We start from the raw sequence: 21,684 nt of genomic DNA on the forward strand, positions 1-21,684 counted from the left end.
ACATATATTGTCCAATAACACAAATTATGTTTCAAGACATGGGTGCCCATTCAAAACGTTGTTTCTGTACTCAGAGTAGTCAACAATGCACAGGAAGGAAATGCGTTTCCATGATGCAAAATATACATTTTATCAAATGAACATATTTAGCATAAAACACGTTAATGAACATACCGGTATTCAAATGCTAACTTTAACCAGAGTGTTCGAGCAGTTTAAATGTCAAACCAACAACTTAAGTTGAAAGACAAAGGTTAAACTGATGGCTCGGACAGATGAGGCTGCAGCAAAGCACTCCGAGGCACCTTGATCAAGCGGAGAGAGGTATGCATGTCCGCCCCGCCCACCCTCAACGTTGATTGGGTAAAGCGTATGAACATGGCCTTCTATTGGATCATCCTGTTGTCAGTTTTATCTTCCAGCTCGGAATACCGTATGCCAAGAAGGGCATGAAGACTGATAACCAACAACGGCGCGGGATACTTCGATGTTGGCTATAAGGAAGAAGACGGAGGTCTGCTATGGTAAGAAACCAAACTGATTAGACTTAGAGTCGGGTATTAGCCTACTACACAAAATGATCAGGAAGGAAGACATGTTATCGATGCGATTCTGCTGTTTAACCATGACAACAACATGATGCCCTTAAGACCAGGGATGTTATGAAATTGTATGCAGCCACTAACGGTGTAAATTATGTTTTTTGTTTTGCGTTTTGGAATGTGACCGGTATGTAAAACTTTCCTCTTCGTCAACTTAAATCTGCAGATACAAAACTACGTTCTTCACAGTGATAGCTGCAAAAGAAATATACACATCTTCAGCAAGTGATTAAATGTAAGTCTTTGTCTCGAATTTACGTTTGTGAAAAGGTTTTGTTTGTGCATTATTTGGAGCTGTCTTGGACATTATTTTACGCGTGGGAATGGGATTGTCTCCGGGCGCAGCTACCACAGTAGGTGCGATAATTGGATACGAATCTCGCGATGATCAAAGCAATTAGCAGACTTGCAATAAAGGTTCTTTGTCCATCGAGGGAGCTTTCACACTGAGGCAATTCGTAATTTAGTCACAAAATAAGAAGAAGAAGAAGAAGAAGAAGAAGAAGAAGAAGAAGAAGAAGAAGAAGAAGAAGAAGAAGAAGAAGAAGAAGAGAGGAGGAGAGAAGACAAGAGACTGATTATGTAAATTTACTTGAATCTTACCATCACCCAATAGTGTGACCTCTTGGTTCATCTCCTGTACAATGTCTGAATAATTCCTAATAATGGTGACAGACTGGAATCCTTTAAGTGATGGAATATTCATACTCCCATTACCATAAATATATATGAGGGATAGACTGACCGTCCCATGCACCTTCTTTGTCAGCAGTTTCCTTGGATAAAAAGTGGAGGTGGGCAGGGGTCATTAAAGGGAGGGGAGGGCTCAGTGCTGTTGCTAATGCATCTGAAATGAACATATTTTTAGGTATTTTCATGAAGATTATGATTAAGTCGATCAGAGGATTTTGGATTTGAATCTTCAGCTGTATAAAGATAATAAGAGGATCAGCATTGTGACAGAAATCTGAAAGATTCCCTCTTTCGTGCTCAGTGTTCATTGTTCAGCTGAATCTGCACCTCTCCTCTTGATCACTTCCCAGTCAGACGGTGCTGTGGCCAGTACTGGGAAGTCTGTTTCCTGGTTTTTGTGGTGACTATTGTTGCCAATGCAAGCGTTTTTTTTCTGTCTATTTTTTTCCAAAGAAACTTCTGTCTCAGCTGCAGGAAATGCAAAAGGATCAATTCCTGTGTACCAGAGCTCAAAATATCTTCTCTCATTTTCTGTACCACTAATAACGATGATAATAATAATAACTTTATTTATATAGCACCTTTTAAAAACAGAGTTTACAAAGTACATTGACAGACAAAGCAGCAAAAGCATGGCAATAATAACAACAACATAAAGCTCAGTGAGACAGTCGATACGATTACAAACAAATTATAAACAAGGGAATGATGAACCAACCAGGTTCAATTGATTATGAATGGGTCAGTCATATATCACAATGAAGTATATCAACGTGGAACTGCATTACAAAATAAGTAACACATCACTTTAACTGATTAGCCTCCCTTCTTTACTCATCTGGACTCATGTGACCAAATTATGCTCTGTTACTAAAAGGCTCAGAAACATTGAGAGTCCCAACCAATTACTCAGCCAGGAGCACTTTAAATACTATCTGTAAAAAGTGAATCAAAGTGCATCTGTCCCCTATCCTGCTGGCTATGTTCCTGCAGGTGGTGTCAGAGATCACAATCCAAGTCAGACTGAACATTATCGTCACTGAGCAAGATGGAGCTATGCATGAGGAAGTTTAGTTTACACAACGCTTTAGACACCAGGTGGCACCAGCATCATGATTGTGGACATTTTAGATACCGTGCATTGAATCATGTGTTGAAATATAAACTGTTAGTGTCACCTTGTAGCAAACAGCAAAGTTATAGTGAGAAAAGATCGAAGATCTGTTATTTTAACTAAGACATGTGACCATACAAATTGGGAATCAATCATTTGCAACTGCGTATCTAATGATATGCACTTTCAATCATGTGGTCATTGCAGGAAGATGTGTGTGTGTGTGTGTGTGTGTGTGTGTGTGTGTGTGTGTGTGTGTGTGTGTGTGTGTGTGTGTGTGTGTGTGTGTGTGCGTGTGTGTGTGTGTGTGTGTGTGTGTGTGTGCGTGTGTGTGTGTGTGTGTGTGTTGTTGTTGTTACGCAAATCTGCTTTGAAGGTGTTAATATACGTTTGGTCAACACTTGTTCTTAGCTGGTGGCTAATGTTAAGGTCTGGGATGTGTTGTTCATCAAAACAGTGTTGTGTAATAATTTAAAAAACTGATATGTACATTTTGAATGGGCTTTTAACAGTGGTGGAAGAAGTAGTAAGATCGTTTACTTAAATAGAAGTAGCAATACAACAGTGCAAAACTTTCAAGTTCAAGTCCTGAATCCTAAATTATACTTGAGTAAAAGTGCAGTATTATCAGCACAATATACTTAAAAGTATCAGAAGTTTAAGCATTCGTCAGAATAGCCTCTATCAGTGTTTAGTGTATTTTAGTATTTGTCTAATTTTTGTAGTTGTATTATTACTATGACTATTATTACTGATGCATTAAGCAGAATTGTAATGTTGTATTTGGTTGAGATTATTTTTAGTAATTGATATACCGTAGCTTTTTATAAAACTATGCAGCAAATGTAATAAACTCATGGACTAGATTTGGTGTTTTACATCTCAATCTGCAGTAACTACAGCTGTCACACAAACACAGTGGTGTAGAAGATACAATTTCTGTATCAATTATAAAGTACTTTGGACTTGAAGGGGGCTTCTGTTGGCCACTTGCCACCCAGTACCAAGACTGTTATCTTCACAGCTGTCCTCTCAATCAGTATTCTGTCTAACTCCGTCTCCGATTCATATTTGACTTTAAAGGCAGCTGCTTGAATTGTATTCATCGATAACATATGAGATATGAAAAGTCCCTTAAATTACCCTGCTCGGCCTGGAACAAAGGCCACCTTGTTCAGCAGTTTACTTTCACTTTCCAGTTTACCCCCTTGTGCTGTCAAGCATTAAGGTATAACAGGATCACATATGCAAGAGCTCATATCAATGCCAGTAGGTGTTTTAGCTGGCAGATAGTTATTCACTTTCCATTACCCAGATTGATGTGGGCGCAAAGCAACAGTAGGCAAACATATTGTGTGTGTGTGTGTGTGTGTGTGTGTGTGTGTGTGTGTGTGTGTGTGTGTGTGTGTGTGTGTGTGTGTGTGTGTGTGTGTGTGTGTGTGTGTGTGTGTGTGTGTGTGTGTGTGTGTGTGTGTGTGTGTGTGTGCGTGGGTGTGTGCTCTCTTGTCACGCCCCGATCACCTGGATGTCTTAGTTGTGCAACAACAGCAGTAGTCCACTATAATCTGTGAAAAGAAATGATGGTGTGATATTTTCCAAAAATGCTGTTATTCACAGGAGAGTGCCATGTAAATCTATATTTATACTGTTGCATTACAATACAACACACAGTCAGCTCCTGTTGTTTGTGCAGATGTTTTAAGTAAGACCTGTTTGCTTTGTGCCTGCCGCTGACTCACATCCTGTAGTTTATTAACTAAAGGCTGTGGGTGACCTCTCATATCCTGCCAAGGAAGTAATTGTCTTTCTCATCATTCTGCTCTAAAGATAATCAGGAGTTTCAACAATAAATAGCACACAAGGTCACAATGTTTTTGCTGATGTATTTATTTATTTTTTAAAACACAATGTTTGAAAAATGCTCATATTGACATGAAAATAAATAACCAACTCAGTCTTTCCAGTTAGCTTTTCCAGCTGCATGCACAGAATCACACATAAACAGTACATGGACCATTTAACAGTGTTTTAAAGCTAAAACATTTTTGACAAGCCTCCAGGGCTCAGTTTTCAACATAACATCAATCATTTGCACAGATAAAGTAAAGCTCCCTGCTACTGGCCTACAGAAAGTTTGATTTACAGCTCAGACAACATTTTAGGGGATCTTGATGTCTGAGCTGTGTGACGTTTTTAGTGTGGCATGTACAGCATGTACACGCTTCTCTCCGTGCAGTAGCTTTGTGTCATTTGTCAGGCTGGTTGACTATTGGGAATTAGAGGATGAGGCTTTTCTGTTGAGGCCCCGGCTCCTCTGTCGAGAGCGCTGGCGCTGACGACCTCTCCCCCTCCTCCTCCTCTTCAGGCAAAGTGTCACATCACGACCCAACTTGTGAGCTCTAGAAAACACACACAGAAGCATCGACTTAAGCCTGGAGGAAGGGCTGTGAATTGATCTCCCTTGTACGTATCAGCCAAGTCAAATATTTGGAATACAATATTTCTTGTGACATGAACAGCTTTTTAAGGAAGAATCCATCATTTACACTGAGAAAGGAAAGCATGAATATATTGCAAATAATGGCGGGAAAGACAAAAAACTGCTCAGCTAGGTGCTTTGTTACTACAAGAACTGGCTTGGCAACAAATAAGATACAGTTGGTGGGGATACATGGGAAATATGAAGATGGGTGGAACCCCTCTATTACCAGTTAGGACGCAGGGCTAAAATATTATGCAATCTGTTGTGTAATAGGTACATTGCATATTGCTGTTTGCCTGTGCAAATTAACCTAAATTGAAGGATTACATGATACTATGAGGGTTGACAAAGCTGTAGTATCCCTTTTTAAAAACCCTTACAGAGGCACAGTTGGTTAGAGGTAACTGGAAGTCACTGATCAAGGCTCTCACCTATTCCAGCAGCGAATCAGTTGTTTGCCCATCATCGCCTCTGGATTCAGACACACTGGATCATTGGTACTCTTCAGTGTCACTCTGAAAAACAAACCCTCACATTTACTCATCTGGACGTGTGTGTGTGCATACATGCATGCGCGTCTCTGCAGGATCTGAAACTCACATTACTGTGACTCTGTCACAGCTGGGGCTTTTGGGGTAGACTGTGAGCTCCTTTAGTTGCCCTCTGACTCCTGGTTGCATGAGTGGACACAAACATCTTCCCGGGACGAACGTGCTGCGTGACTTTCTCACTGCACAGACACAGTAACGAGATCACAAGTTAATTCCATACAGTAAAACATGAGCAGAGATTAGGTTACAAGTTAGTGTGCTCAGACAGCTTTACCCCAATACAACAATAATCCCCACTTTTACTATATCCAGATTTTATGAAAGAATAAGCATAGATGATTCCTACCTGTGATCAGGACAAAGCAGAGACTCAAGAAGGCGAGCCTACGGACTGACTGAGGACAAAGCTTCATTCTGGAGACGAGCTGAGTGTTGACACTGAGCCTCTGGGCCACATTTTGCCGTTTTATACTCTTGCTCCTCCCCCCCGCATACTCTGAGCTGGGCTTTCCAAATCAGGAAATTCCCCATGGCACTTTCCCTTTGAAATACATGGACACAGGAATCAGGATACAGGGATCAGGGCCACCATTCCTCTGTCTTGTCAGAAAAGACTTGACATTCCGAAGGACACAGTTGTTAATAAGTGTCCTTTCGCTTTTTACTGTGAACTAAATTGAATGGACAACAAAGACACCGGTGTTGCAGATTGGTTGTGTTCTTTAGAAACTGTGCAACAGAGAAGACTAGTAGTGGGTTTTTTTTATCATTATTATGATACTAACTGTTTATTAGAAACTTGCCACAGTAGCAGGCATTGTCCTTAAAAGAGAAGTGTTTTACAGGCTTTATTGAGCTTTGCCACAACATGTTCCTCCGTTGGCTCTGTGTCAACCACACCATGTGATTTCTGCTAAGTCACTGCTTTTACCACCGGAGCTATTTGTTTAAAAGCGTTTGATTTAAAACATTCTTTCCAAACCTCAAAGTAGATCAAAAGTGAAACATGACAACACATTACACTAATGTTCATATTTTATATTCATTTTATAAATATATATATTTCTATGTGTTTGGCCATCATCTTGTTGTAAGCACATTTTCTGTACATGCTCATCATAATTTAGCTACACTCAGTTATTAGTTATGATTAAAGACAGTGTTGCGGACATCATACAATCTTTATTTAATTACTAATGTTGTTTTGTCGTGTTTTTCTGCCACAGCTGAGCTCTAGACAGAATGGGTGAGTGCCAGATCTACGTGAAGCTCAGTGAAGAGAAACGTATACCAAAGTAAGTCCTTACATTTCACTCACTACACAGTAGTCGCATTCAATCAAGTGAAATAACAATGTCGATGTATTAAATGTCACCATTGCGTGAGAGCTATGCGTGAGTGCTAATACCCTTTGGGGTCTTGTGTTCATATTCAGGTCTGCCATCTTGTCACTGCTTAGGACCTACAACTGTTACCACGAAGGGAAAAACTTCCAGCTGAGGACTCGCGAGGTAAGAAAAACTCAGACAGGTCACCTGAGGAGAGAGTGCTGGCAGAAATAAAAAAGGTAAACAGGGAGTGTTTGACAATTGCTCGGTGGTATGTGTGGGCGTTTGGATTACAAGACATGTAATCCATTTGACAACAGTGTTGTCAAATGGGTTACACACATAGAATAGAATATAATGTATACTATCTTTATCGCAGAGAAATTGTTCACACGTGTTTTTTTGTTGTGACACGTCCCAGTCGGGGATCGAGCCGTAGACCTTCCGGTTCCCAGACGACCTGTTAACCCAGTGCGCCACGGTTGCCCCGCGGCATACAAAACTGGAACCAGTTAAACCAACACTTTGATTTGTAAGCAGTTAATGAGGACAGAAAACCTGAGACCAAATACGCTTCTGAGCACAAACCTGCCATTCCAACATGCCAAACGGCTGGCAAACCATAAAAAATCCCCTTTTGCTCAAACGTCTCAGACTTCAGTTATGTACACTAACTGCTTTGCAAAGTATTTCCGTTTGGTTATTTGTTTGATAATTATTCTATGGCTTTTATGGTCAGGAGTTCCCCTTTGTGTCCAGAAGGATTTTGAGTGAGTATGGGGTTTAGGGTGGTCATGATCGTCCCTCTTTTTTATCCCACCAGTTAGACTCACTATTGTCTCATTCTGGGAAAATCCCCCCAAAGCCACAGACATAACATATGTACATGCAACATACACATGTAAAATATAAGGAGCAGTGATCTCATAATATGACCAAATGTCGTAGTTTCTACTCAAAATTGATTGATTGATTTGATGAAAAACAGAACTCATTATTGAGAATGGCTCAACACATTGCATTACACCGCTTACACTTGTAATGAGTCAGCTTAAGCTTTATTGTGGAATTGAAAGAATGTCTCATCTTTTAACTTGCAAGTTCGTTTTTCTACCAGAACGTGTTGCTTCACTAATACATTAAACTAAATATGTTATAGTATATTTCTCAAGTGTGGTAGCTGTAAAAACAGACTGCTGCAGTGACAACCGATGATGTTGCTTTCTGTTATAAGGCAGGCTGACTAAGGCTCCAGTTTGGTGAGAAATATGGAAGACAAAAAAGGAGTTGAGGGTTTTATCCAGAACAGACAAGGACTCGCTGATATAAGCTAACTCTATATGATGCATCAGCTCCTTTGTCAAGAACAACATATTCATTTTATTGGTAATTAATGTTATGGAAATGTATCTGTATCATAGGAGCCTTTTAGCTACATTGTTTTGATAATGTTGCCCAAATTTAAAGCACTTAGGGGGATCTATTGGCATAAATAGAATATAATGATAATACGTTTTCTTTGGTGTTGAATTGTTGTGTTTTCGTTAGCTTAGAATGAGACATTTATCTCTAGACCTGGAGCAAGTCCTCTGCTCTGAGGCCTCCATGTTTCTACAGTAGCCGAGAACAAACACACCAAACACTGGCTCTAAGGCCATTTGCATTTTCGCAGAAAGCTATACCAACATTATATGATCCTTATATCATAATATAAAATATGATCCTGATGAATAAACAAGTATAACCTTCCCCTGTTTGATCTCTTCGGTGTAAGTTTACTCTTTGTAAGAGGCATTAAATAAATGCACTTTGCGACTTATCTCTGTTTCTCTTATACAAAGTAATAATTTATAGGAACATAGAACATTGTATCAGCTTTTGTTGTTTTAGTGGCAAGAGTTACACATTTTGACTCATGATTGAATCTTTACGCAAATAAATACAATGACAAATAAAACTAAGACATGAAGCCATGAGAGCTAGAATTACAATTTGAAACCACAGAAGTTTTGATTGAAAGTTCATAACTGCAGCTGACAAAAAACAATCTAGCCACAAGCGTATTCAGAAGCTGTTGATCTAAGATGTTTATCGTATGTGATATAATCCAAAGCTCCAGAGCAGCTGCGAAATGGGCGCTGTGGTGAGATTGGTGTTTGAATGTTTTCTCCAATGTCAAAGATTTTAATTTTAATCTAACATGGATGAGGTGTCCTTAAAGTGCGAAGAAAAATCGAAATTTGAACATCGACCGTCGCTTGACAACTGGGAAAACAGCATCTGCTGAGGAAGATCAAGTTCTACAGTCAAAAGCTTCAAAACAGCCATCAAGTGAACTTGTTAGTTCGGGTGTAAAATACATTGTGATAGCATGGTGATAGCTTTAATGGTGTATATATATGTCACACTATGACACATGATCATAAATACAATTGTCTATTGTTGTGCAGTCATAGGTTATGCTTTCCGCAATATAGTGACATCAGTAAAGATGATGGAGTGAGGCTCACGACTTACTCATTTGATATTTTGTGGGAATGAGGGACATTACTCAGCAGTAACATTCTTGGGTTAAGACCAACATTTGGAAACTCCTAATGTTACCCTCTAGAAAATACAGTGACTCTGTTGAATGAGTTGAGATGAAAACCAGCTGTAGACGTGCACCACAGCTCCCAAACAGACTTTTACTGACATCATCTATACCTGGTATGTCCGAATGTTTGTTGTTATAATTCATATTGATTATCCAAGGCTGATGGAAACAGGTCCTGTGTGAAAAAAGAAGTCGATTTGAAAGTGTGGTTCTAAGATTGTATCATGATCACGCTCTGCAGGTGTGGTCAGGTGACGTGTGTTGGTCATGTCGTGGCTGGAAATGTCATGTGGTTTGACTTGGAAGCCAAACCGGAAAACAAGCTCTAACATGAATGGCAAGTACAACTATTAGTTGTAAATATGTAGATGATGCTGATTGATTGAGGTATTTTCTCCTTCAAGGCTCAGCATATTGGTTCACTGTCTTTCACAGGAGGGGCTGAATGTATCTGCCTGCACTTGTCTGCTGTGTTCAGCCAAATATGAATGATGTGTATGCAGCGCATAGTGGCTGTATCGGGTACTTTTTAGTTTACAATGCCACCGCTGTAGCACCACTGATTACCACTAGATGACGGTGTGGGATACGATTGTCTAGATTTGGGGCTCACTGCAAAAAAAAGATGTAGTTGGTCTATTGAAGTGTTTAACAGAAGGATTCAGATCCTTTACTGAAGTTAAAGTAACATGCCATTTACAAGTCACATTTATAATCTCTATTAAGGATGAAAGTATTCTAAGTGCTCATTAAAATGGGCCATGTGAGTGTTATATTAATACGATAAAATAAGATGATCCTTTATTAATCCCACAGTGGGGAAATGTCTTGCTAAACATTTCACTGGAGGGGCTGAATGTACCTGCTTGTGCGTGTCTGCGAAGCCAAATAGTAATCATGTGTATGCAGCGCATAGTGGCTGTATCGAGTATGTTGAGGTGCTTTTCTAGTAATAACAAGTAGTAGTCAAAGTAGCAATAGCACAGTAAAGTTGGTGTTTGGCTTTCTAGGTGAAGACCAGGATTATGTAGTTGAACCGGTGGGAGACAGGAAGCCAGTGGAGGTCTTTTAAGACTGTAGTGATGTGGTGCTGAGGTTGATATGGGTTAAAGGTTTGACAGATGCAATCTGGACCAGTTGGAGTCTGTTGATGATGCTGGCACTGATTCCTTTAAGTACGAGCATCATATATAATATATTTCGTACTTTAATATACATAAAGTACGAAAAATGGAAGCACTTAACATGCAGAATGGCCCGTCTCAGAATAATATATATATAATATTGTTGAATTATAATTGTTGCATTAATATGTACATTACTTGAATATTGCAGCTGGTAAAGGTGGGGCTAATTTTAATAATACTGCTGGGTAGCTGTGAATGTCCCCCAGGGGATCAATAAAGTATTATCTTATCCTAAAATAATATATCATGATTTATTTGATACTTAGCCTGAAAAGTAACTCACTAAAGTAAATAAATGTATGACTATTTTCATTATTATTTAATCTGGTAATTCTTTTTTCAATTATTTAGTCTCTAAAATGTCAAAAAGTCATAAAACTGTCCCCAAGTGGATGTCTTCAAATGTTTTGTTTTGTTTGACCAACAGTCCAAAACTTCAGTTCATGGCAGAAAACAACAGAAAACAAAAACAATTCTTACAAGCTTTTAAAGCTGGAACCTGAAAGTGTTTTGATTTTAAATCATTCAGCTCTTTGTAATAACTTCAGAAACAACAGAGAATATTCATGATTGTTTTAGTATTTTATTAGAAAGTATATCCTTTACGTCATCATTCAGTGCATTGTTTTTAATCTTCATAAATAAAGCCGATTCTTCGAACCTTTTTGGATTATGAGATATTCCACCAAAATGCCTTTCGGGGCGTCCCACAACAACGTCTCTCTTCAAGTCCTTATCTGTCCAAACAGCCAGTCCACAGGGTCCATGACCCTGCAGTCTTTTTCTCTGCCCATCTTAAGAGAAAAATCCTCTGGGCTGTTTAGACTCAGACTGTAATGTCTGGAAGTCCTTAGTGTGCGGGAAGAGCCGCGAGGAGATGAGGCTGAGACAGAAAGCTTCATTTGAGCCTTTGAGAACTGCCGTAGCTTGGGGGACTTCTGGAGTCTGACGAGGCCGCAGCTCAGTGCCTCCGCAGGGCGTGCAAGGGCCTGAATACTAGTCATGTAGTCCTCTAGAGACTGGGCGATCTGGGAAGATTGAGTGGATGAGGGGTGGACAGGCAAGTCCTCAAGCGTCTCAGTAATGGTGGGTAAGTGAGGCAGGGAAAGCAACAACCGCCTGCGTTTCATGCTGGAGAGAGACAAAAAGGAAAAATAAAATGTTAGACTGGAGCTCTTTGTCTAGACTTCAATGACATAAAATAAATTAAACTATTTACGAAAAAAATAATCTCAATGGTGATTTTAATTTTCTGTTTTTAGGGTCTGTCCCTTTGCTGCTAAAACTCTTTACAGTAGCTGCATTTGCTGTCTTTTTGCATTTAGCTTTTTAATTGTTGTATAACAGATAAACTAATAACTATACATACCCTTCTTTCCTTGTCTGATACTGTGAATTACAATTTCAATTTCATAATGTGTGTTTCGTATCTTCTATCTGGTTTGTAGCAAGTAAAATATGCTACAATTTCTTTAAAATCCACTTGTAGCAATTGCTAGATTGTAAGCTCTATAATAAAGAGTAGCTGATAATAAACAACAAAAGAAGAAGCACTCTTACCTTGGATACTTGAGTTGCAAAGTCGACATGTAGAGTGAAACAGAGAGAAGGCTCGTTCGCTCAGTTGAGTATGACCGGACCGGAGTTTGTATCCAGGCTTTATAGAAGCACCCTGAAGCACTAACCGCTACTTCCAAAAATAGCTCTGCTACCCTTACTCTCATCTCTGTGGATTTGTGTGTGTGTGTGTGTGTGTGTGTGTGTGTGTGTGTAGGTGTGTGTGTGTAGGTGTGTGTAGGTGTGTGTGCGTGTGTGAGAGGGTGTGTTTGGCTGTTCAGGAAACTCAGGAGTGGCGGGTCAGCAGGGTTCAGCGGTGCAGCTGCTCTGACTGTTTATATTCCAGAAACAATGAAGCCCTGGGAGCAATCTGCCTCACCTCCCAAAAGCCGCTTTCTGCTTCTTCTCTCTGACATTTCATTCTAATTAAAATCCATCTAAGAATGGCACTAAACTGACTGTTCATCTCCAGTATTATTATTCTTTCAGTCGTTTGCACTTTTCTCACTGACAAGCCTCCTGTTAATCCCACCGCCGTGCAATTGTGACATAACGATCAGAAGTTATCCATCGAAATGAAACCATCAACAGTCTGTAAACACAAAGGCTTAGAGAGCTCCTTAAGTTGTTCGTGGAAAAAGCAGTCTGAGATCCTCATATGAACTACTTTCATGCATGCATTAGTGTGTCAGGGGTCCCATGGTCCGAGACAACAATACTAAATACGTGTACCAAATCTCAATTTGCACAGTTTTTAACCACAACCAACATGGTTGATCAGTTTTTTGCAATTTCTTTGTCAGCCTAATTGCTAAAATGTCACTGAAAAGGCCCACACACACCTGTTTTGGACCGTTTTTTGTACTTTTTGGACTCTAACAGAAGTTACAGGCACCAAGCTGATTTTTTGGTCTTCTACCTTCAGTAGTTGTTCACAAATAATCAGGAGATCAAGAAGCATTTTAGACATTTTACTTGAATAAATTAGTAATACTACAGTAGTAAAAAATACTCTGCATTATTTAAGTAAACGTACAAAAGTAGAAACATCCGATTATACAGCAAGTACCAAAAGCAAAATCACCCATTATGCAGAATTACCCATTTCTGAATAAGGTTTATTATATTGCTGGATTATAATAAGTGATATATTAAAGTGTGCATATATATATAGTGTATGTACTGCTGTGTATCTCAACCTCTAATCATATATCATAATGTATTTGTTGAGTTACCTTTTGTATTAGTTATCTAATTCTGCAAAGTCACGAGTAACTAAAGCTGTCAGTAGTGATGGCAGTAGTGGAGTTTAAAGTGCAATATTGGCTTCGAAAATGTAGTGGGGTGAAAATATAAAGCAGCATAAAATGGAAATACTCAAGTACCTCAAAAAAGTACTTGAATACAGTACTTGAGTAAATGTACTTACATTCCACAAATGCAAATAATTCACCCTTTATCTCTAATGAGCTCACAATTTATTTTGACATTAAATACCGGTAGATTGGGATTTAACCAAAAAGGCCACAGGGTGAACACTTCACACTGCCTTCTGACAATTGGAATCTGTTTCCCTTTGGTGTTAAAATCTCTGTGACGAATAGATCTATAGACTTTTTCCAACATGCTAAATTGTGTTAAAAGATCTACATTGTATTCTGGAGTATCAAATAAGTTATTGCGATGGTATAAAAAGCTGTTTGAGATGAAGGAAACTGATCTGTGATTGTAACAGTCACAGTTGTGCTCTAACATTTTAATCATTACTGGTTCAGTTGCAATATGTGCACAAAAGACTTGATCTCTGGCTTCACTATTCAGTCCAACATGCTTTATTAATTATTTTTTTACATTCATAAGCCAACTGAAAAACCGGGTGACACTGTTTCATTTCTGTATTCAGAACAAAAGGGTTTTCTTCCAAATTTAGAGTTTCAGTTCTGTGAAATCAAAACATCTCCCCCTGCGTGTACGTGACCCAAAGCAGTCACGTCTCCGTTTACATTATTGCTGCCTTCTCAGACGTGACTTCACCCTTGTACTGTGTAAAAAGGGCGGGTCAAAAACCTGACGGGATTTCTCCAAGATGAGAGGGTTCACCCTGTCGCCGTGAGCGAATGTTCCTGCACGTACACCTGATATTAAGCTGCTGTGGCAGGCGGCCAGCAGGATATCCCCTCTGACCATGAGTGCTGATGATCATTTTTATATGTGTGTGTGTGTGTGTGTGTGTGTGTGTGTGTGTGTGTGTGTGTGTGTGTGTGTGTGTGTGTGTGTGTGTGTGTGTGTGTGTGTGTGTGTGTGTGTGTGTGTGTGTAGGAGGATGGCGAGCTAATCCTTGAGGGTTTGCTGAACATCTACTGGGGTCTGCGCCGACCAATCAGACTTCAGATGTACGACGACAATGAAAGATTTCGTCTCAACCGGTATGAAACCTCGGTCAAGACCGACACAGATGACTCCATGTGCTGAACAAACAGATGTGGGACGTGTGATTACAACACTGGCAACAGGGATCTCTCACACAGTAGCAGGCAGACAGACTAAACTCACTAACCTTGTGGTTCATCAGCGTCCCCGCCCTTAAGGAAACTAGGAAAACTCCTTTTACCTGTGTGGTAGGCCTACACATGATGGTGTTGTACTAAAGAGTTGGCTGTATAGAGTAAGAGATTGACATGTTACAGCATGTAACAGTGAATGAAATATGAATAGTTAAGCCTAAAGCAAAATAACAACATGCAAAAGCTACATACCGGTACATCATTTTCTTTTTTGCATTGGCAACACATTTTAAACATTCACTGGTTCCAACTTCTCAAATTTGTGTATCATACATGATATTCATAAGCTCTTTGGCAGAGTTATGAAGTGAATATATTTGGGTTTTAAAAACAAGCAAATTGAATACATCATTCTCACTGTTTCAGTCATTTATGAGCAAAACGATGAATTGATTGAACAAGGAATTGATTGCAGATGGCAGATTTGTCTACAGTGAAAATATTCTCCACGGGTTGGAAACAGTAGTTTCACTAAAAACAAGGAAAGTTAGCTCAGCAAACACCTGGATGCATTTAGCTAAAGTAGTTTATCTTAACATAAAGACTGGAAGAAGGGAGTAAGCAAAGGTAAAAGCCTACCAACAACAAGCAAACAAGAAATGAGTTCTCAACATAACTGCTTCCAGTCTTTGAGCTAAACTAAGCTCGGTGTCCCCCGGCTTTAGCGTCATTTCCACAAGTATGGTATATAGAGAGCGCTATAAATGTTAACAAACAATAAAGACATTGTTCCTCTGTCTTTCTACAGAAACGATAGATCGGGTTTGGCAAAGCAGCTCTCAGCGGAGTCTAACAATAACTCACCGGGCACAGAGGGTGGACCAGCTAGTGAGTAGCACACGTGCAGTCATTCTCACACACTCACAAACAGTTGATTGATTAATGTGGATTACAAACACATGATGAAACAGATTAGAGCGCCACACGTGTTTAATCGAACATTTCCATTGGAAAGGTTAGCTCCCATGTTGAGCACAGATGAGCATGAGATGCCACCGAGATCAGCTCACTAACTCTATAAATAACCGGTTAGACTACTTAGTCATTTACTCCTCTGCTCGCTCAGATCATTTGTCTGGCTTTGTCACATGGTGATCTTAATGCTGTTAGAGGATTTCAAATTATTTAGAATTCAGAATTATTTTTATTGAACTCACACAGAGCAAAAGTATATGTTTATATGTATGTATTGAGAAATCCACGGCGCTGAAGTAGCAGACAGATCTTTAATTGCGACTTTCCTTTCTCTTTCTCCGTCCCCCTGTTAAGAATTAACAAATCATATATGTGTGTGTGTGTGTGTGTGTGTGTGTGTGTGTGTGTGTGTGTGTGTGTGTGTGTGTGTGTGTGCGTGTGTGTGTGTGTGTGTGTGTGTGTGTGTGTGTGTGTGTGTGCAACACCAAAGTTACTTTTAACCCTAAAGAAAACTGATTGACTTAACATTTGTGTCTGCATTAAAAACAAGGCGCATTTTATGGGAATGGAAAAAGTCACAGATACACTTTGAAACCATTTAAACATAATTTAAGACGCGATGATGTTGGTGATCACCTCAACGATATGTAATGGAGGGTGGCAAGTATCTGTCTTGGACACGGACACATTGATACGCTAGATAAAAAGGATTTTTCAGAAATTGTTTATCATAAATAACACATAATAATTCAACAAAGATATTGGCTATACTGGTTATAAAACTAGTGTCAAATATTGGTCAAATTCTTTAAATGAATCAAGAGATGTTAATCATGAAATGGGGAGACTGTTGTAGTATGCAGCAAATTCTTTGTTTTTATCCTTGAAAATATAATGAAGTGGCCAAATGTTTTGTTCATTGGTTCAAAACAAACAAATTTGAATTAATTGACTAAGTTAGTATAAATTAGACTCAACTAATTGAATAAAAGTATGTCGTAATTGTCATTTAATCCTCCAAACATATTTGATTATCAAAATTACTCACAAAATTGGGCCAGGCGTCAGACAAAATGTGAATACCGAGCATGTGGAACACCATATGCTGATCCATCTTTATGTAAAACTGTTCGCAAATGTTTTGTAACTTGTTTTCAGTGTAACTGCCACGCATAGCTGCTGATGTATATAATGCATCCTTTAAAAGAAAAGTGTTTTGTTTACTCTGAGGTGGTGACATGTGTGGTCAGGAGGAGGAGGATTCTCCTCAGCTGCTGAGGACTAGGAGTGACGCCTCCTTCATGCGGGTTCAGAGGAGGTCAAAGACACACACCGCCAAAGATTTGCAGCGCTTGCGAACTCACCGGTTCTCAATCAACGGACACTTTTACAACCACAAGGTACAATAAACACAACACGCGTACACGCACACGCATTAATGTATCCCGTTGATGACACATTTCCAGGTGTAGAAGGGAAGAAGTTTCCTGTGCGGGTGTGCCTGTACTAGTGCTGAGTTTCACAATAGCCGGTTGTGGGCTGATTTCATTAACGTGTCACGTAATACAAAGGTACACTGTGTGTCTTCATCAGTTTCTCCTGAATGTGTTTTTATTGACCAGATTCCAGCTTTGGACTGAGGGATTTCCTTCCCGTTCAAAATATCTAAGGAGTTCAATTCCAGGAATCCCTCAAGTGTTGATGAAGCCAAGTTCCTAATACTTTGTGTACTTTTGCTTCTCCTGCTTCCAGACATCTGTATTTACTCCAGCCTTTGGATCGGTCACTAACGTACGAGTGAACAGCTCCATGACGACTGGACAAGTCCTCAACCTGCTGCTGCACAAGTTCAGAGTAAGCAGTAAGACACACGTTACATCTCAAGTGATCCTGCAGTTGAACCGGACATAATCTGTATTTGTGTCTTTTTAAGGTGGAGAATAAATCTGAAGAGTTTGTCCTTTATATGGTGCACGAATCTGGAGGTAAGTCGTAATTTACCATTACTCATTACCAGCAACTTACCAACTTATTCATTGGGGTTTTGTCAGTAGAAATGTTGTGTTCTGTGTGTTTTGTTATCACTCGTTGTATTTGTCTACATTGTTGTAGAAAGGACCCGACTGAGGGAGGGTGAATACCCGCTGGTGGCTCGTGTGCTTTATGGTCCCTGTGAGAAGATCTCTAAAATCTTGATCACGGAGGCGGACCTGGGAGAGGAAGTTACATATGATGTGAGTCTGGGCCTTCTGCCACCACTCTCTATGTCCTCTTGTCTATTTTGTGTTGTCCTAAACATAGACACAGAATGATACAATGAACAGTTGGGTTAAATTTAGCAAGCCGAGGAAAGATATCCTGTTCCGGGGCTGACAATAGGCTAAAATGGCCGACAGCATTTTGTTGTGACTGACCTGGGTAATAAATAAAAGCTGTTGCTGGAGAACGTTTCTGGATTGTCAACTCAGTAACACAAGTTAAAGGATCAGTTCACCCAAATAATGTACCTCTATATCTAGCCATAGTTTTGTTTTTATATGTAGGGTTTGTAAACATACACATATTTTTTCTTACTCCAGTCCAACACAGTGGAGGTGAATGCAATCTTGTTTGCTATTCTATGTGTTTTACCTTCTACTGGAAGGCCTCTTGTGTGTAGACATGCAACTTAGGTCACCTTTTAGTGTTTTTACCTTTAGTATGACTTTTACTAGTTTATAATTGTATTATGCCTCCATGCCGGCGACAGCCGTGACCAGAGACGTTATGTGCTTGTGCTGATATGGTTGAATCTTTTTCTCCCCAGGTTGCCCAATACATAAAGTTTGAAGTTCCTGTTTTAGACAGCTTTGTAGTGAAACTGAAAGAGGAAGAGGAACGCGAGATAAACAAGCTGACCAAAAAGTAAGAATCTCTCGACTCAGCAAACAGTTACAAAATTGGTTCCAGTCTAGACAAAGACTTCTTTAATGACGGTCTATTTCATGATGTGAAGCCAATATCTGTGACTGAGACCAGAAGTACGGAATCAAAACAAGACCTTCAATGAGGACAGTCACTGTTTTCAAGATTACGTTTTCAAAAACTCATATGACTGAGATTTCCGCCTCATATTATGTTTTGTGTGTGTGTCATTGATTTGTGGGCTCAAACGCACAAACTCATTGTACGGTAACTACAAGTGGTAAAGGATTTTATATATCAAGAAATTCAATGGAAAAACATTGAATTGATCCTTCTAACATGTAACACCTGTCAGCTTGTTCCTCTGTGCCACTGACATATCAGTGAGTCACAACATTGCACTGGGTGATATGTCCCTTCATTGCAATGAACATGGGCACTGTAGTTTATTTCAGTCACCTTCCTGCTACCTTCCTTCAAAGTTTACTCCTGTTTGAGTAACGTTTGCTAAAAACTACAGAGCAAGTGTTTAAAGTGTTACATCTTAAGTTCCTGCTTAAAATCTTCAGAAGACTGGTGCTTGCGTCTGAGAGCCATAGACAGGGTGAGGAAGGGGACCAAGTAACACATTGTAGCAATTGGGATTTTGGGGACGCTTTTATCCCTCCGTTTACAGTTTACATGTTCTTTTTTTTTATATGTATGTATTTAAATGTAAGTAATTGAGTGCCTGTCGGAGAGTGTCGGAGTCTGTTTTAGCGACAGTCTTTAATCGTGTGTGTTTTCTCTCCTCTGCAGGTACAGCGCTCTGAAGTCTATGATCCAACATCAGCTCGAAGGCAGAGCTCACACCAGTGACAGAATATGAGTGTTAACCTGTGTGTGTGTGAGGGGGGTTCAACACTAATGATTGTTGATTTACTGTGGGATCATTTGCCACAACTGTAGCAAATGTTAGAGGTAAAGGTAAAAGGGGAAAAGGGGAAAAGTAAAGGCTGTAATAGAATACACCAATGTGCTTCTGCTCTTAGAATGACAGTTTGTATGATCTGTTAAAGTTACTGTATTACTTTGAATTGTATCACTGCTTTGATATCCCGACGATTAATATATTTGCATTTTGTACGAAGATTCTTACTGCAAATTTGAATATTGATACAAGCTGTTTTTTGGTAATGTACTCTCTGACTTGGACCTTTTTATGTAATAAATCTGTTTTAGAGTGGCCTTTATAAATGCTGTTGGATCTCTGCTGACACCAAACATAATACCCAGCTCGGACTTCCCACAAAGAAAACAGCCATCTTTATTGTTTCCTGTACTTCCACTGTGACTGGAGCACAGATTAGCATTGTTCTTCTGCGTGACCCTATTTGCCAGCTAGTTCCCATGAGCTTTGTGTGTGTGTGTGTGTGTGTGTGTGTGTGTGTGTGTGTGTGTGTGTGTGTGTGTGTGTGTGTGTGTGTGTGTGTGTGTGTGTGTGTGTGTGTGTGTGTGCGTGTGTGTGCATGTGTGTTAACCTATCAACATTACACAATAAGGGTATCCTGAGAAAGAAGGGCTGTTCAGTTTTCCCACAGTTTCACAAACAGCAAAACTGATGTAATATTTTGTGGACCAACCTTGACCATTATTGCTACAGTATTTGATTAATCAAATAACCATTTGAGACCAGAGGGGTTTAGTAATATTTGTGACTGGGCTGGGAACTTGTGCAGCAAATATTTCAGACTTAAATAGCTAGGCAAGAAGTCTGAATTGCTGGTGCATCGGTCACAGAAACTGCAACATTACCTACGTACACACTGTATATATTGTGAGCACAGGAGCGCTACAGGGTTTCTGTCTCAGTCCACATGCTGCTTTACATGTATTTAGATGACTGTGTTGCAAAATATCAGATTACTAAATTTGCAAATGACAACTAGGACAACGCTTGTCACCATTTAGTGTTTCTGTCAATGCGAGGGATAGTTTTAAATTCCTCAGCATCCAGATTCTGTATGCTCTTAACTGGTCTGCTTGTGGAAAAGGCACAACAAAAGCTGTTTCAAAAAGGTGCCTTAAGAGATTTGTTATGTAAACAAGGTTTGGCATCACATGTTCTGACAGGAGGTGTAATATTAGTGCAGTGGGGTAACTTGTCTGTGTTTGACCTGAAGAGTCGCAATAAAAGCAGGCTAAGCAGGTATCCAAACTTAATATGGAGCAGTCAGCCATGCCTGGAAACAACACTCATACAGCCAATGTTGTAGTAACGCACCACCCTTTTTTTAACAAGGGCAAGTAGCCACTCATAAATAATGTTATTTTTATTCAAGTCATGTGTATTTTTATGTACTTGTTCATACTATAATGCTGTGTACTAGTGACTGAAATTTTCAGTGGCATACTGATTGATTATGAGAAGAAATTCACAGCAGTTGAGAACGTTGCTTTTGAGATATGAACATATTTCCCTGACAGAATTGCACAGGAAGGCCAGGACTAAGACAGATGAGGAAAAAATGAATGGAGGAACACTCCTCCATGAAAACAGCCAGGAAGTCACATCCAGCGAAGAATACACCCCCTTTGAGCAGCCCTGTCAATTGGATTATTCCAGAAAATAAACTCTTTGACAAACTCAAGTTTAAGATATTTACAAATGTTTTTCAGCAAGATCATTTTCACAAATGAACACCACTTTTATGATTTTTGAGCGTGAATGCAAACGGCATAAGTAAAAAGCTAATGTTAGTCTATAAACGAACTACACAACGGTCGCATGAGCGCGAGCATACACCACGAGACTGTGAAGGTGGAGGAGTCGGCGTGATGACGTTTTGTAGTCTCAAATAGCCAGACGTAAGCAACCGCTCATTACAATTAGGCGATGACGTCATTTAGCGACTTCTCGCGACTTTTAGGACAGCCAATAGCTACTTTCCTTACTGAAGGCAAGGCAAGGCAAGTTTATTTGTATAGCACATTTCAACAACAAGGTAATTCAAAGTGCTTCACATGAAACCATTAAAAGCATCAAAACATAAGGCAAAAGAAAAGGAGATTCAAAAACAATTAAAGAAACAGTGTAAGAAATAAAATGCAGTAGTAAAAAGTAAAGGAGATTTAAAACATACATTGAAACAATAATTGATGTCTCCCTGAGACATTACCCTGCACGCAATCAACCACACACTGCCGCAATT

General features: G+C 39.5%; 3 protein-coding genes across 3 annotated transcripts; 1 reads left to right on the forward strand and 2 right to left on the reverse strand.

Moving 5' to 3' along the window:
* Window positions 1-447: 447 nt before the first annotated feature.
* rassf4a (Ras association domain family member 4a) lies at window positions 448-19,682 on the forward strand. The gene is made up of 11 exons (XM_079280635.1): window positions 448-524; window positions 6,669-6,737; window positions 6,878-6,953; window positions 14,430-14,536; window positions 15,423-15,502; window positions 16,820-16,989; window positions 17,342-17,443; window positions 17,523-17,574; window positions 17,702-17,823; window positions 18,396-18,493; window positions 19,292-19,682. Exons 2-11 carry the CDS (start codon window positions 6,685-6,687, stop codon window positions 19,359-19,361), a joined length of 930 nt encoding a protein of 309 aa, XP_079136761.1. The 5' UTR covers window positions 448-524; window positions 6,669-6,684; the 3' UTR covers window positions 19,362-19,682.
* On the reverse strand, window positions 4,286-5,891 carry LOC306786272 (C-X-C motif chemokine 11-like). The gene is made up of 4 exons (XM_079280997.1): window positions 5,789-5,891; window positions 5,492-5,621; window positions 5,323-5,406; window positions 4,286-4,808 (listed from the first exon to the last, which is right to left on the reverse strand). The coding sequence occupies exons 1-4, from the start codon at window positions 5,853-5,855 to the stop codon at window positions 4,676-4,678; spliced, it is 414 nt and encodes a 137-aa protein (XP_079137123.1). The 5' UTR covers window positions 5,856-5,891; the 3' UTR covers window positions 4,286-4,675.
* On the reverse strand, window positions 11,162-12,185 carry LOC306786012 (protein DEPP). Its single transcript, XM_079280636.1, has 2 exons — window positions 12,114-12,185; window positions 11,162-11,684 (listed from the first exon to the last, which is right to left on the reverse strand). The coding sequence occupies exons 1-2, from the start codon at window positions 12,140-12,142 to the stop codon at window positions 11,279-11,281; spliced, it is 435 nt and encodes a 144-aa protein (XP_079136762.1). The 5' UTR covers window positions 12,143-12,185; the 3' UTR covers window positions 11,162-11,278.
* Window positions 19,683-21,684: the final 2,002 nt, after the last annotated feature.

This window comes from Melanostigma gelatinosum (assembly GCF_949748355.1).
Source record: "Melanostigma gelatinosum genome assembly, chromosome: 12".
NCBI classification, from domain to species: Eukaryota; Metazoa; Chordata; class Actinopteri; order Perciformes; family Zoarcidae; genus Melanostigma; species Melanostigma gelatinosum.

Excerpts from the sequence above, each read along its gene's own strand:
- LOC306786272 (XM_079280997.1), bottom strand. The coding sequence starts at position 5,855 with ATGAAGCTTTGTCCTCAGTCAGTCCGTAGGCTCGCCTTCTTGAGTCTC. Across the intron at positions 5,622-5,788 it reads CTGCTTTGTCCTGATCACAG|TGAGAAAGTCACGCAGCACG; the intron begins GTAGGAATCATC and ends GTGTCTGTGCAG. Across the intron at positions 4,809-5,322 it reads CTGATTCGCTGCTGGAATAG|AGCTCACAAGTTGGGTCGTG; the intron begins GTGAGAGCCTTG and ends TGTGTTTTCTAG.
- rassf4a (XM_079280635.1), top strand. The coding sequence starts at position 6,685 with ATGGGTGAGTGCCAGATCTACGTGAAGCTCAGTGAAGAGAAACGTATA. Across the intron at positions 6,954-14,429 it reads TCCAGCTGAGGACTCGCGAG|GAGGATGGCGAGCTAATCCT; the intron begins GTAAGAAAAACT and ends GTGTGTGTGTAG. Across the intron at positions 17,824-18,395 it reads GAGAGGAAGTTACATATGAT|GTTGCCCAATACATAAAGTT; the intron begins GTGAGTCTGGGC and ends TTTTCTCCCCAG.
- LOC306786012 (XM_079280636.1), bottom strand. The coding sequence starts at position 12,142 with ATGTCGACTTTGCAACTCAAGTATCCAAG. Across the intron at positions 11,685-12,113 it reads TTGCAACTCAAGTATCCAAG|CATGAAACGCAGGCGGTTGT; the intron begins GTAAGAGTGCTT and ends GTCTCTCTCCAG.